This window comes from Emiliania huxleyi, assembly GCF_000372725.1.
Source record: "Emiliania huxleyi CCMP1516 unplaced genomic scaffold EMIHUscaffold_419, whole genome shotgun sequence".
NCBI lineage: Eukaryota > Haptophyta > Isochrysidales > Noelaerhabdaceae > Emiliania > Emiliania huxleyi.
The window spans coordinates 55,810-67,352 of NW_005198837.1; the positions used below are offsets into that span (position 1 = coordinate 55,810).

The window sequence follows — 11,543 nt, forward strand, 5'->3', positions numbered from 1 at the left end:
AGGGGGGGGGGGGGTAGTCGGTGCTGAAAACCCCGGGTATGCCTGGAAAATACCCGGTATTTGGCCGGTTTCCTCGATTCTGCCTCAGATTTTGCCCGAGACCAGTTCTCAGACACAGCCCAGAATCTGTGAAGCTCGACACTGTATATTTGTTACTTGCTGTGGGGCCTTGTGGCATGAATGTCCTCACCGCGGCGGCCTCTCTGGCCTGTGCCTCCCCTCCCAACCAGATCAGGGAGGAGGAGGGGGGCGAGGAGGAGGAGGGGGTGCTGTGCGCGATTTGCCATGGCAACATCGCGCCGCTGGAAGTCGCGCTTGTGCAAGGATGCGACCACCCCTTCTGCTGCGGCTGCATCCTCAACTGGGCGCTGCAGAAGCCAAAGTGCCCGCTCTGCCAGGTCGGCTTCTCGCACCTGTGGATGTACAAGCAGCTGGACGGGTCGTACAACGACTATTTGCGCGAGGAGTCCCTCTCCCTGCTGCACCGCGCCGTCTGGTTCCGCAAGGTGCTCCTATTCACAGCTGCACTGTTCACAGCTCGACTATTCACAGCTGCGCCGTCTGGTTCCGCAAGGCCGTGTCGAGCGAGTACTCCCCCCAGCCGGTGGACGACGAGGACGAGTACCACGAGTTTCTGCAGTACGAGTTTAGCGGCCGGCGCGACGAGGAGGAGGAGCAGATGTACTACCTCGAGATGCAGGAGCGGGCCGCTCTCGGCAGGCAGAGACACGTCCGGGACACGTCCATGACATGTCCGAGACATGTCCCGTAGGAGCGGGCCGCGCTCGGCAGGCAGAGCCGGCGCGCCATCGGCAACCGAATGTTTGGCTCGGGCGGGGTGGTGCAAGGGGGGCGGCTCAAGGCGCGACCGCTGCCCGTCACCCCTAAGTTTACCTCCAAGAAAGGCGCGCCCCTCGAGAGGGCGGCGGCGCTGCATCGGCGCGCAAGGACTCACCCGCGGTCCCGGTTCCGCCATCTAGGCTTCCGCCTCGAGGGCGGCGGCGGAGAGAGCAGCGGCGGGGGCGGTAGCAGCGGGGGCGGCGGCAGCAGTGGCGGAGGCAGCAGCGGGGTCGGCGGGGGCGGCGGCCGCAGTGAGCCAGCCACACCGCGGGTTTCGCGCGCGGCGGAGGCAAAGGCGGCCAAGACTGCACAGCGCGAGGCGATGAAGGAGCGGCGACGAGAGATGGCGTGCGCAGCAACGACCCCGCGCAAGACGCCCTCTTTGTGAATCGCCCGCGCGTGCTGTGCGTGCTGTGCGTGCGCGCATCCAATGTGCAGAAGCGGAGAAAAGCTGGCAGACAGGAGCGTGTTTGCGCGAGCTGCAGCTAGCAGAGACCAGGGCGCGGTGCGACGATGGACGATCCCGCAACACGTGCCCAGTACGCGTTCCACCCCGAACGGCCGATGGTGTCACAGGCCTAGAATGTCTAATCGTGATCTGGGTGTGGCAGAGATTCGTTCACAGTGTTGCCGAAAACGGGGAAAGACAAGGTGTCCCCATCAAACGCCACGCCCCACGGCCACGCGCACGCCCACGGCGTGCGAGCCGAGCGTGCAGCGGGGCCGCCGCGTGTAGGCCTGTAGCTGTAGGGGGTAGAGAGACACGACAGCGTCCAAATCTAAAATCTGAGGATTCAGGATTGAGGGCTTGCTTCTGTGAGAACGCGGTGCGGGACACGAGGAGTCACGCGGACACCGACTCGTTGGTGACTCTGCTGGCACGCCGTTTCAGATTTTTTCTCAGCGTGAGCATCAATACCGCACGAATAATGGCGGAGAGCGCGCAGAACATCTAGTTCATAGCGCGGTGTTGTAGGAGCGGAGAAGAGAGACTGAGATGAGCGATCACGCTGCCGCTGAGCAAGAGGTTGCGCGCAGTGCCGCGTCGGCGGCGAGCGCGATCTCGCGGTCCGCGGCTGCCGTGGCGGTGCTCACGGCGGACCACCACTGCCAGCGTACGTGCGGCGCGACGCCGTCGTTCAGGGGGTGCGACGCGCTCGCCGCGCCGGCGGCGAGCGAGTAGACCGTGAAGGTGAGGCCGTGGCCACCCGGGAGGTGGACGAACGCCTGCGAGGTGCCCTTGCCGAAGGTCTGCGTGCCGAGGACGAGCGCGTTGCCCGCATGCGCGAGCGCCGCCGCGAAGATCTCGGCGGCGGACGCCGTCTGCTGGGTGACGAGGACGAGGACGGGGAGATATGGGGAGATATGGGGAGATATGGGGAGATATGGGGAGATAGCGCCTGCTGGTTGACGAGCACGATGACGGGGACCCCGCAGCCGAAGGACCCGCTGCCGAGGGCGCCCCCCGCCGTGCCGTCGGGCAAGGCAGGGCGGCCGCCACCCCGCCGGCACGAGCCGAGAGGGGAGGCGCGGTGGTACCAGCGGCGGCGGAAGGAGCGCACCTACCGCCAGTTCAATCAGCGGCTGGTGTACCATAGCGGCACGAGGGAGAGGCCTGGCGGCGGGAAGGAGCGCACTGTCCGCAGAGAGCCGCGCCGCCTCTTTTGGAGGGAGAGGACGTGGGCGCCTGTAGGAGAAGGCTCCAAAAGGTTCCTAGGAGGGAGGGAGAGGCCGTGGGCGCCTGCGCTGTGAAGACACGCAAGTCAGGGCGAGGGCGCGGTCTCGTGCGGCGCGCGTTCAGGGCGCCGCGTGAAGACATCGGCCACGTGTGCAGCGAGGTGCAGCGGAGATGTGGGGAGATATGGGGAGATATGGGGAGTACAGCGAGGCGCAGCGGAGTGGAGCTAAACGCGCGTGTTCTCTAGTGCGAGTCGGGAGACGCACAGCCTCTGCGTCCTAGAAGGTTCCTAGAAGGTTCGTAGAAGGCTCCTAGAAGGCTCCTAGAAGGCTCCTAGAAGGGTCGCCCTCTGCGTCCCGCATCTACTCGCGGTGCGGGACCTCGCGGGAGCAAGCTGCGAGCACTCGCCACCGACGCGGACAACAACCCGCCGTCGTTGTCGCGCAAGTCGAAGAGCACGGCCCGCAGGTCTAGTGGCAGGTCTAGCGCACCGGCGCCGTCGCTGCCGCTGTCACCGCCGCGCACAGGCTCGCCCGCGCCGCCTCCGCCGCTGCCGCTGCCGTCCACTCGCGCGCGCAGCTTGCGCAGCTCGCTGCAGAGCTCGGCGGCAGTGCCCGCGCCGAAATGGTGGATGCGCAGGACGGCAGCGTGCCCCCCTCCCTCGCTGCGCCCGCCCGGCTGCCCCGGGGCGGCAGAGGCGGCTGCGCGCGCAGGCAGCCGCACGGTGCGCGAGGAGACGGAGGGAGGAGGGAGCAGCGCGCACCGCAGGGAGAGGTGGATGGGGGCGCGGCAGCCCGCGCGTCGGACCAGCATCGGCACGCGCTCGTTCTCTTCCGCCTGCAGCAGCGCGTCCGCCTCCGGGCCGCCGCTCGCTGCCAAAGCCTTCCCCGCCACCTCGAGCACCTCGTCGCCGACGCGCAAGCCCGCGAGCGCTGCCGGAGAGCGCTCGGCCACGGCACTGACGATGGTGCGCACGGCCTGCGGCTGCGCCTTGCGCGGCGGCAGCCGCAGGGCGCGCCACCCGCCCTTTGCCCGGCTCTCGAGCGGTTCGTGGGTTGTGCGCACGCCGAGGTCGAGCTGGCCGTGGTAGCGGCTGCTCAAGGCCTCGGCGCGTTCGGGCGGGAGGAAGCTGGCGTGGGGATCATCCAGCTGGCTCATGACCCACTCGCACGCGTCCGTAAAACGCGCCTCTTCGCCCTCGCGTGGGGCAGCCTCGAAGCGCCGGGCCGCTGCAGCGCGCAGCAGGAGCAGGTCTGAGCGGCTGATGAAGCTAGGGCCGCCGTGCGTGCGCGAGAGCACTTCGAATAGCACGTCGAGCCGCCGCCTCTGTGGCGTGGAGGAGGAACCGGCGAGCACGACCACCAGGCTGGGCAGCATCATTGGCGTGTGCTGGCCGAACGTGCTCGCGGCCACGTGAGGCGGGTATTTAGTTTCCTTGGACGTTGATGAGACTGTGAAACGATCGCCGCAAGGGGCGTGAACGCACAAGTGCGTAATGACCGCAAGTGGTCGTGAACACCCCAAGGGGTGTGAAAGTAAATACTCCACTTATTTACAGATACCATACCAGCAAAGTACCCGAATCCAACAGCACGTGCCCAAGCGCACACCGGCCGGAGCGCCACCGGGGGGTGCCGCCCTCCCGTTCATGAGCCCAACAACACGAACGCTATCCATCCTCACCGGCCCCCATCCCCGTGGTCGGCCTCGCTCGCCGCGCCAAGCCGCGGTCCGGTCGTCCGCCCCGCGGCCAAGCCCAAGGGCGGGGAGGGGGCCACCCGCGCTCGCGCAGTGTTGAGCCAGGACTCAACATACTCGGGCTGTTGCCATCCCAAACTGTCACTCCCCTTTCTCCCGGCCGGGGTGGGGCGCGCGCGGGGGCGGCGGGTGTGAGGGATGTCTGTGAGCCCGAGAGCGATATGCCATGTCCGCCTTGCGTTTGTTTTCATACATCAAGTTCAAGTGCCTCGTTTGCGAACTCGACTTTGGAAATAACCAGAGCTCGGCGGCCCGACTTCTTCGACACTTTACGGATAAGCACCCCAACGCGACCGACGCCGAATTGGCCTCCTCGGCGCTCACCAAGTGCGTGGCGTGCGACAAACTTGCGTGCGTCATCGTCACGGGAGGCAACCAACGGAGCAACCTCTTCAATCATTACGTCAGCAACAAGAAGCAGCACCAAGGCACGGACGAGACCGTATGTGGGGTCTAGTGAGGTGTCTATGGACGCCCTCCTCATGGGCTAGCTGCCTGCGGCTAGCCCTAATCTCGCACTCACGGACAGCGACAATCAAATGGGTGAGTGTTTGCGAGCAGAGGCGCGTGGGCTAAATCAACACGGACTCAAGTTTTCTTCTTTGGCGCGACTCGAAGTTGCGGCCTTCCAGGATGAGCTCCCCGTGGGGATTCACCGCCACCAGAGCCTTAACGGCGGGCCTGGGCTCTGCGTCAAGGCTGGCCGAGCATCTGAGCGGCCTCGGCGTCCAGCGGCCGCTCATTGTGACTGACCGTGGCGTGCTCGCGGCTGGCATCCTCGACGGTGCGGCTGAGTCGTTGCGGCGGTCGCAGGTCGCCTTCGAGGTGTATGACGAGACGGTCGCCGACCCACCCGCCGATCAGGTCCATGCCGCCGCCGGCCAGGCGCGCGCGATGAGAGCTGACGGTGTGGTAGGGTTCGGCGGCGGCTCATCGATGGACATCGCCAAGTTGGTCGCACTGCTCGCCAGCCCGGGCTGCACCCAACCTCTGGACGACATGTTTGGCGTCGGCAACGTGCGGGCGGCGCGGCTTCCGCTCGTCCAGGTCCCAACCACGGCCGGCACCGGCTCAGAGGTGACCCCGATCGCAATCATCACGACAGCGCCTGGCACGAAGCAAGGGGTGGTGTCGCCCCAGCTGCTGCCTGACCTGGCGGTCCTCGATGGCGAGCTCACGGCGAGCTTGCCGCCGCACGTGGCCGCAGCGACCGGCGTCTGCCCGCCGCCCGCCCGGGCTGAGTCCAGGACATGTCCATGAAATGTCCGGACGTGTCCCACAGGCATCGACGCGATGGTGCACGCAATCGAGGTCACACAACACACACACTCACACACACACACACAGACACACACACACACACACAGAGAGAGAGAGAGAGAGAGAGAGAGAGAGAGACAGAGAGACAGAGAGACAGAGAGACAGAGGGATAGAGAGACGGAGACGGAGACAGAGAGAGAGAGAGAGAGAGAGAGAGAGAGTGAAAAAAAGAGTTGAAAAGATGCTTCGGGCTTCCCTAAAGGGCCGGAGGTCTTCCGAGAGGGGTAAGGCCAGAGGTAAGGTCATGGGAAGGGGAGGCGGATACCAGGCCAGGGCACTAACCCCCCCCCCCCCTTTGCCACCACCACCCTCGCCGCCCACCCCACTTCTCGCCGCCACCTCCATCGTATCCGCCGCCCTCGTCCCCGCCGCCCGCACCGCCCTCGCCGCCGCACGGTGGCACCTCGCCAGACGCCAGGAGGTGCGCAACAAAAGAGAGGCCACCGCACACCTCCTGCCCGCGCGCAGGTCCCGCACGGACTCTCAAACTCGCTGATGCTCCCGCACGTCCTCGACTTCAACGCGCGCTCCGAGCAGGTGCGTCTGGTGTGGCTGCACCGCCGGCTCCTACACGCTGCGCGCCGCCACCCGCACCGCGCTGACCCATCGCCTCCCGGAAGAAGGGGTTGCACTATAGCCCTCCCAGAATCGCCCGGCCGCCACCCCCTACCACCCCGCTCACCGCCTCCCACGCCGTGGTCCCGCCGCAGGCGACCAGCTTGTACGCAGAGCTCGCGCCCATTGTCTGCTCGCGCCAGCTCGGTGAGTGCGCCGCCTCGGCGGCTGTGGCGGCAGGCTCGCGAGGAGCAGCAGCGGGCGGCAAGGCAAAGAAGTCGCCACTGCCATGAGCGCGGCGCGATTGATCTAGGCGCGTTTGTGGACCACTTCGCGTGTTTACCTGCGGAGCTGGGGCTCCCCACCACTCTCCGCGAGGTTGGTGTTGCCGAGGCGGACATCGGCAGCCTCGCGGCGAACGCGATGTTGCAAACGCGACTGCTGCCGAATAACCCGCGCGAGGTGCATCTCGACGACGCGGAGAGGATCTACCGCGCCGCGCTCTGAGGTGCGGGGCGGACAGTCATTTGAGTGTGTAAAAACGGGTTTCAGCGGGTCGTGGCTCCTGGCAACTCAGCTAGCCGTCACAGGCAAGACCAAGACCCCAACTTGCCAAGAGAGAGCGGCTCGTCTGACGGAACTGACGTCTCTCTCCCGGTCATCGATCGCTCACTCACACTTGAACCCCCCGCTTGTCGTGGCGCCCGTGTGTGCGGGAGTTGGTTTGTCGGGAGGCAGGGAGGGGCAGGCTGCTCACCCACGTGCACCGGGCCAGTGCTTGCACTTTGAATGCCGTGGGGCTCCTGCCCGTGTCCGGGCGTGGAGATGCGAGGGTCGCCCCCCCTTGCCCCACCACTTTGTGTGTGTGGAGAAATCTACCTTACCTTACCTTACCTGGCGCCCGTGGGCGCCACAGCAGGAGGCCCTCTTGGCATGTCTCATGCCAACATCCACCCGAGTTCCCTCGTATTGTCCATGGATGGAAGCCCACAACAGCGTGCGGCGCTGCCGTGTCTAACTGCGGCCCGCGGTCCATTCGTGGCGTGTGCCGCCCAATTCGAAACTCAGTGAACTCTGTGTCTTGATTTGCCAACAATATACCTTCAAGTGAAAGGAGAAACACAGATGCAGATCCGTGAGTCACCGAGTTTCGCCGGCCAATGCCTGGGGGGGATCCTCAACTCCTAAACGCACGCGCCCGCTGGCCGGGTCCGCTGCCCGGTCAGGCAGCGGGAGCATGCCCGACCTTTACCAACATGCTGCCCCCATCAGTGGTGGCTGGGTCGCAGCCGCTGGGCTGGCCGGCTGCGCAGTCGCTGTCTGGTGGTTGGCTAGCACAATCCAGGCAATGCAGGCACGTTTGGAGGAGCTCACGATGACGGTAGACGAGCAGAGAGCGGCAGTGGAGAGGCTAGGGAGCAGACCGTTCGGTGGCGCCTCGCGTGATCCCCAGGGATTCGCCGCGGAGAGCTTGTCGGAGCCGCCCTTGCGCAAAGCCACCTCGCAGCCTATTGGTCAGAGCAGGGCGTTCGACAGCGGACACCGGGCACGCAGGTCTGTGTCAGCCAAGCGCCTAGGCAGCATCTCGTCCGCGAGCTTGGGCGGTTCGTCCGCGACGCTGTCAAGCGACGTGACGCGCCCGTCCATGTCCACCGTCGAGGAGGAGGAGGAGAGGCCAGAGCCAGTGCCGCTGGTCGTGATCACAGACCCGGGTCAGCGCCAGTGCTAGCCCGGCTAGCACTCCCCATACCCGCACAACTGATTGGAGTCGGAGCACACACGGCTCCCCCCCCGATGGTCCTGGTCCTGCTGCTTCAGGCCAGGATCTCGACGACGAGATGTCGATCATCATGATGCGGCACCTCCTCGACCGGGGAGACATCACTGTGCGTGGAATCATCGCGACGCTCGAGCCGGCCTTCGACCGCGCGCGACTGCTGCGTGGCATGCTCGATCTGCTTGGTATGCACGGTGTACCAGTCGGTATCGGCAGCGACGGCGGCGATATGAATGGCAATCACACCGCCCAGCCCTTCGAGGAGTCCGCCTCAACGTACATCCCCGGAGCGCTGCATGAGTCGGTACTCGACATGCAGGCGCGGAACGCCTGACACGCAGCCATGACGTAGCTGAGAAGGATCCTGGGTGCAGTCTACACGCGGCCTACACGCAGACTACACGCAACCAAGATTCAAATGCGATGCAGCGCGATGCTGAGATATGTGGGCGCCGCAAGGATGGCCCTCTGCCCTGTTGGCCTCAGCCGGCGCGCTCTGCCCTGTTGGCCTCAGCCGGCGCGGATGCTGCTCCACAAGATTTACGAGGAGGCGGACATGAAGTCGCTTGTCCTCCTCATTGTCGCCTCGAGCAAGGACGCTTCGCTCTTCTGCCGTGACAACGAGGCGCGCCACCGCTGCAGGACGAGGATGAGAGCTAGAGTGAGAGAAGAGAGAGAAACAGAGGACCTTTCGGAACTGTAGTCAGTCTTCATGTCCAAGACGAAGGAGGTGGTCATCATGGGAGGGGTTCAGAACTTCGGCCCAGGTTCCGGCCCACTCGAGCCAGACTCGTCCAACAACCACGCCTTTGACGTCGAGTCCGCGCAACACCTCTTTGAGCGCTGCCAGGCGATGGGCGTGCCGCTCGTCTGCGTCTCTCGGTGGGCGGCGTATGCCTGCAAGATGCCGCGCCAGGTTTATGACGAGCTGGCACTCACGGGCTCGGCGATTGCGTGGCGGCTCAGACACGCGCAGCGGACGAGCATCGAGGAGTTGTGGGAGCGTTCGTGCGCCGTTGGGAGCGCGCGGCGAGGCCTCCCCGAGCGGTGCGATCGCGCTTGGTTCCTGGACAGCTTCTGCGACGGAGCCGATGGAGAGGGCCGCTCCAGCTCGGGTCCGATCTGGGATCTCATTCAGGGATTTATGCAGTACGACACGATGGCGCTGCTCGCCGCAGTCCCCACCCTCCGCGAGCGCTTCTTCGCGGGCCATCCCCACACCATCCACGGCACCACCCACACTGTCATCGGCCGCGCAGAGGAGAGCCCCGACGTGCGGTCCCCGGAGGCGGTGCAGAGCATGCTCCGTGAGGGGTACTGCCAGGGCCTCCTGATCAACCACCAGCCAAAGTCGCATGTGCTCATCTGCCTCCAATGCCACCCGAATGGGTTCCAGCGCGGGATCAACAAGATCAACGAGAAGCAGCTCGTCATTGACACGCGCCTATCCATCCTCATGCTCCGGGCGCTGTGGGACCGCGGCGAAATCACCATCCACGCCTTTGTTCTCTCACTGACGAGCGATGTCGGGACCGACGCGCGCGAGCCCGTGATGCAGCAGGCCACCCTGTCGCCCGGTGCTAGGCGGCCGGTGCTGCGCGGCCGGGGCGGACTGCAGCTTGCTTGTACCCTATAGGTGGAGCTGGTGCGAACGACGCTCCGCAGGACAGGACTTGGCCACGTGCCGCTCCTCGTCGCGCGTGCGATCACGAAGGATGGGGACGGCGGCGAGCCGCAGCGGGGCGAAGACGACGGCATGGCCCCCCTCGAGGAACACCTAACGGCGTTGTACCTGGACGCGCCACCCATCGGGGTGACCCTCATTATTGCGGCGGCCTGCACGGGCGTGGCCGGCTTTGCCGAGCGGCACCCACAGCTCTTCCGCGACAAGACGGCGCGGATCATCCACCTTGGCGGCGCTCTGCTAGAGGCGGGCCGGGTCACTGTGGGCAGCAAGAGCATACTGACGGGGCAGACCGTGCTCGGACCCGACCCGGCAGCGGCCAACAACCGGGTCGATCTCGAGGCGGCGAGGGCAATGTACCACTGCGCGCAGGAGATGTCGGTGCCGCTCGTCATCCTCTCCCGACACGTGGCGCACGCCTGCCGTCTGCCGCGGCAGCTCTTCGACATGCTCCTGGAGCACTGCGGATCGCTCGGGGCAGAGCTGGCCGAGGAGCAGCGGAGCAGCACGCGGCTGCTATGGCAGCAGGCGTGCGCTCCGCTGGGCGACTCGGCGCGAGGCTCGCTCGCCGACCGATGCGACCGGAGCTGGTTCCTAAAAACATTTTGCCGCTCGGCAGACATCAACTTGCACGATACGGTGTGGCGCTAGCGCTGCTGCACCCCCCCAAGCAAGCAGTTCGACCACACTTTTCGCACGTGACTGCACACTCTCCGCCCCACAGGAGGACATATGGCCTTACATCGAGTCGCTTCACGTCTACAACCCCCTCTCGATGCTCGCAGCCGTCCCCGCCTTTGTGCAGCTCCACCTGCGCCCGATCAAGCACACTGTGCGGTCGGCGCAGCACCTGATCGTGGGTGTGAGCGAGACGGACCCGGGTGTTGAGGACCGTCGTGCGCTGCGCAGCTTCGTCTGCAGGTGCTTGATGAAAGCCAGCATCGCCAACCAGGCCGAGTTCCACCCGATCAAACCGCCACCCATCCGACTCTCATTTTGTGGAGAGGCGGAGCCGTTTGACGAGACCTGGAGCTTCGATGCGAGCGAGGACGCGTACTGACGTGGCTAGATGGCGTCTATTGGTCATCCTTAGGTAATACCGAGACACGCACTGACTGCGTATTAGCAGCACGGCAGCAGTCGCCTAGGGTGCAGGGGGACCGCACGTTCCAGAGATGCTAGCACGTAGCAGGGCAGCTCCACACCCACAGCAGTGGTGCCGGGGCGAGCGTGTCAGCGTCGTACGTCTACGTGCAGCTGTGAGAGTGCGGTGTTGGTGGTGAGTGTTTTCTCAGAGTTAAACTGAAAACTCTTTTTCCGCCACAGATGGATCCGCCGCGCGCCGCGCCGCCCGCGCCGGCCGCCGGAGGTGGATATAAACCAAGGGCGGAGGTGGGTATATGCGTGCACGCACTCGGCCCGGGGTTTGGCGCGAGCGAGTACTCAGCGGTCGCGTGCTAAGCGCTCGTGCTTCCAGCGGGCAGACGACCCCCTTCGCTCAAGCCTCGGCCCCCTCCTCAGCCATTGCGGCGGTGAACTGGGTGTTGAGCGACCGCGCGGCGCGGAGCCACACGGCGATGATCACGAAGAGGCAGCCGGCGAGGTAGGGCGTCGACGCGGCGAGCGAGCCGACGCTGAAGATCATGGCCTGCTGGAGGAGCGACCCGCCCGACTTGCCCAGCGGGTTGCCTACTCGTGACCGGAGGCGGTGAGGACCGGCGCACGGGTGGAGCTGCGGTCCGCGCGGAGCTCGCTGCCGATCACGTCGACCGCGGCCTTGCCCTTGGTCTTGGCCTCGGCGTCGAGGGGAATGTAGGCCATCTCCTTGCACGGGTCGAAGAGCGAGTACCTGCGCGCCGCGCGCCGCGCTGTGACGGTGGCGTGCCCGCTGCGGGCCAGAGGGGACAGCGTCGGCCGCTCGCCATGTGCGG

General features: G+C 65.8%; 6 protein-coding genes across 6 annotated transcripts in view; 4 read left to right on the top strand and 2 right to left on the bottom strand.

Moving 5' to 3' along the window:
- Window positions 1–176: 176 nt before the first annotated feature.
- Window positions 177–1,228, top strand: EMIHUDRAFT_470326 (hypothetical protein; the record flags this gene model as incomplete). Its single annotated transcript, XM_005769514.1, has 3 exons — window positions 177–506; window positions 575–700; window positions 773–1,228. 3 exons carry the CDS (start codon window positions 177–179, stop codon window positions 1,226–1,228), a joined length of 912 nt encoding a protein of 303 aa, XP_005769571.1.
- Window positions 1,229–1,729: 501 nt separating this feature from the next.
- On the bottom strand, window positions 1,730–3,913 carry EMIHUDRAFT_445282 (hypothetical protein). Its single transcript, XM_005769515.1, has 4 exons — window positions 2,899–3,913; window positions 2,478–2,527; window positions 2,241–2,402; window positions 1,730–2,166 (listed from the first exon to the last, which is right to left on the bottom strand). Exons 1-4 carry the CDS (start codon window positions 3,896–3,898, stop codon window positions 1,846–1,848), a joined length of 1,533 nt encoding a protein of 510 aa, XP_005769572.1. The 5' UTR covers window positions 3,899–3,913; the 3' UTR covers window positions 1,730–1,845.
- A 996-nt stretch (window positions 3,914–4,909) lies between these two features.
- Window positions 4,910–6,658, top strand: EMIHUDRAFT_244398 (hypothetical protein; the record flags this gene model as incomplete). Its single annotated transcript, XM_005769516.1, has 4 exons — window positions 4,910–5,473; window positions 6,065–6,133; window positions 6,307–6,358; window positions 6,465–6,658. The coding sequence occupies 4 exons, from the start codon at window positions 4,910–4,912 to the stop codon at window positions 6,656–6,658; spliced, it is 879 nt and encodes a 292-aa protein (XP_005769573.1).
- Window positions 6,659–7,388: 730 nt separating this feature from the next.
- Window positions 7,389–8,588, top strand: EMIHUDRAFT_244399 (hypothetical protein; the record flags this gene model as incomplete). Its single annotated transcript, XM_005769517.1, has 5 exons — window positions 7,389–7,532; window positions 7,605–7,863; window positions 7,970–8,232; window positions 8,443–8,496; window positions 8,571–8,588. The coding sequence occupies 5 exons, from the start codon at window positions 7,389–7,391 to the stop codon at window positions 8,586–8,588; spliced, it is 738 nt and encodes a 245-aa protein (XP_005769574.1).
- A 52-nt stretch (window positions 8,589–8,640) lies between these two features.
- On the top strand, window positions 8,641–10,672 carry EMIHUDRAFT_244400 (hypothetical protein; the record flags this gene model as incomplete). Its single annotated transcript, XM_005769518.1, has 3 exons — window positions 8,641–9,505; window positions 9,599–10,251; window positions 10,337–10,672. 3 exons carry the CDS (start codon window positions 8,641–8,643, stop codon window positions 10,670–10,672), a joined length of 1,854 nt encoding a protein of 617 aa, XP_005769575.1.
- A 438-nt stretch (window positions 10,673–11,110) lies between these two features.
- Window positions 11,111–11,543, bottom strand: part of EMIHUDRAFT_244401 (hypothetical protein) — a gene marked incomplete at both ends in the record, with an annotated part of 2,174 nt that continues 1,741 nt past the window's right edge. The window contains 2 exons of the mRNA XM_005769519.1: window positions 11,111–11,301; window positions 11,337–11,461. Coding sequence (XP_005769576.1) covers window positions 11,111–11,301; window positions 11,337–11,461 — 316 coding nt within the window. The remainder of the gene's footprint in view (window positions 11,302–11,336; window positions 11,462–11,543) is intronic.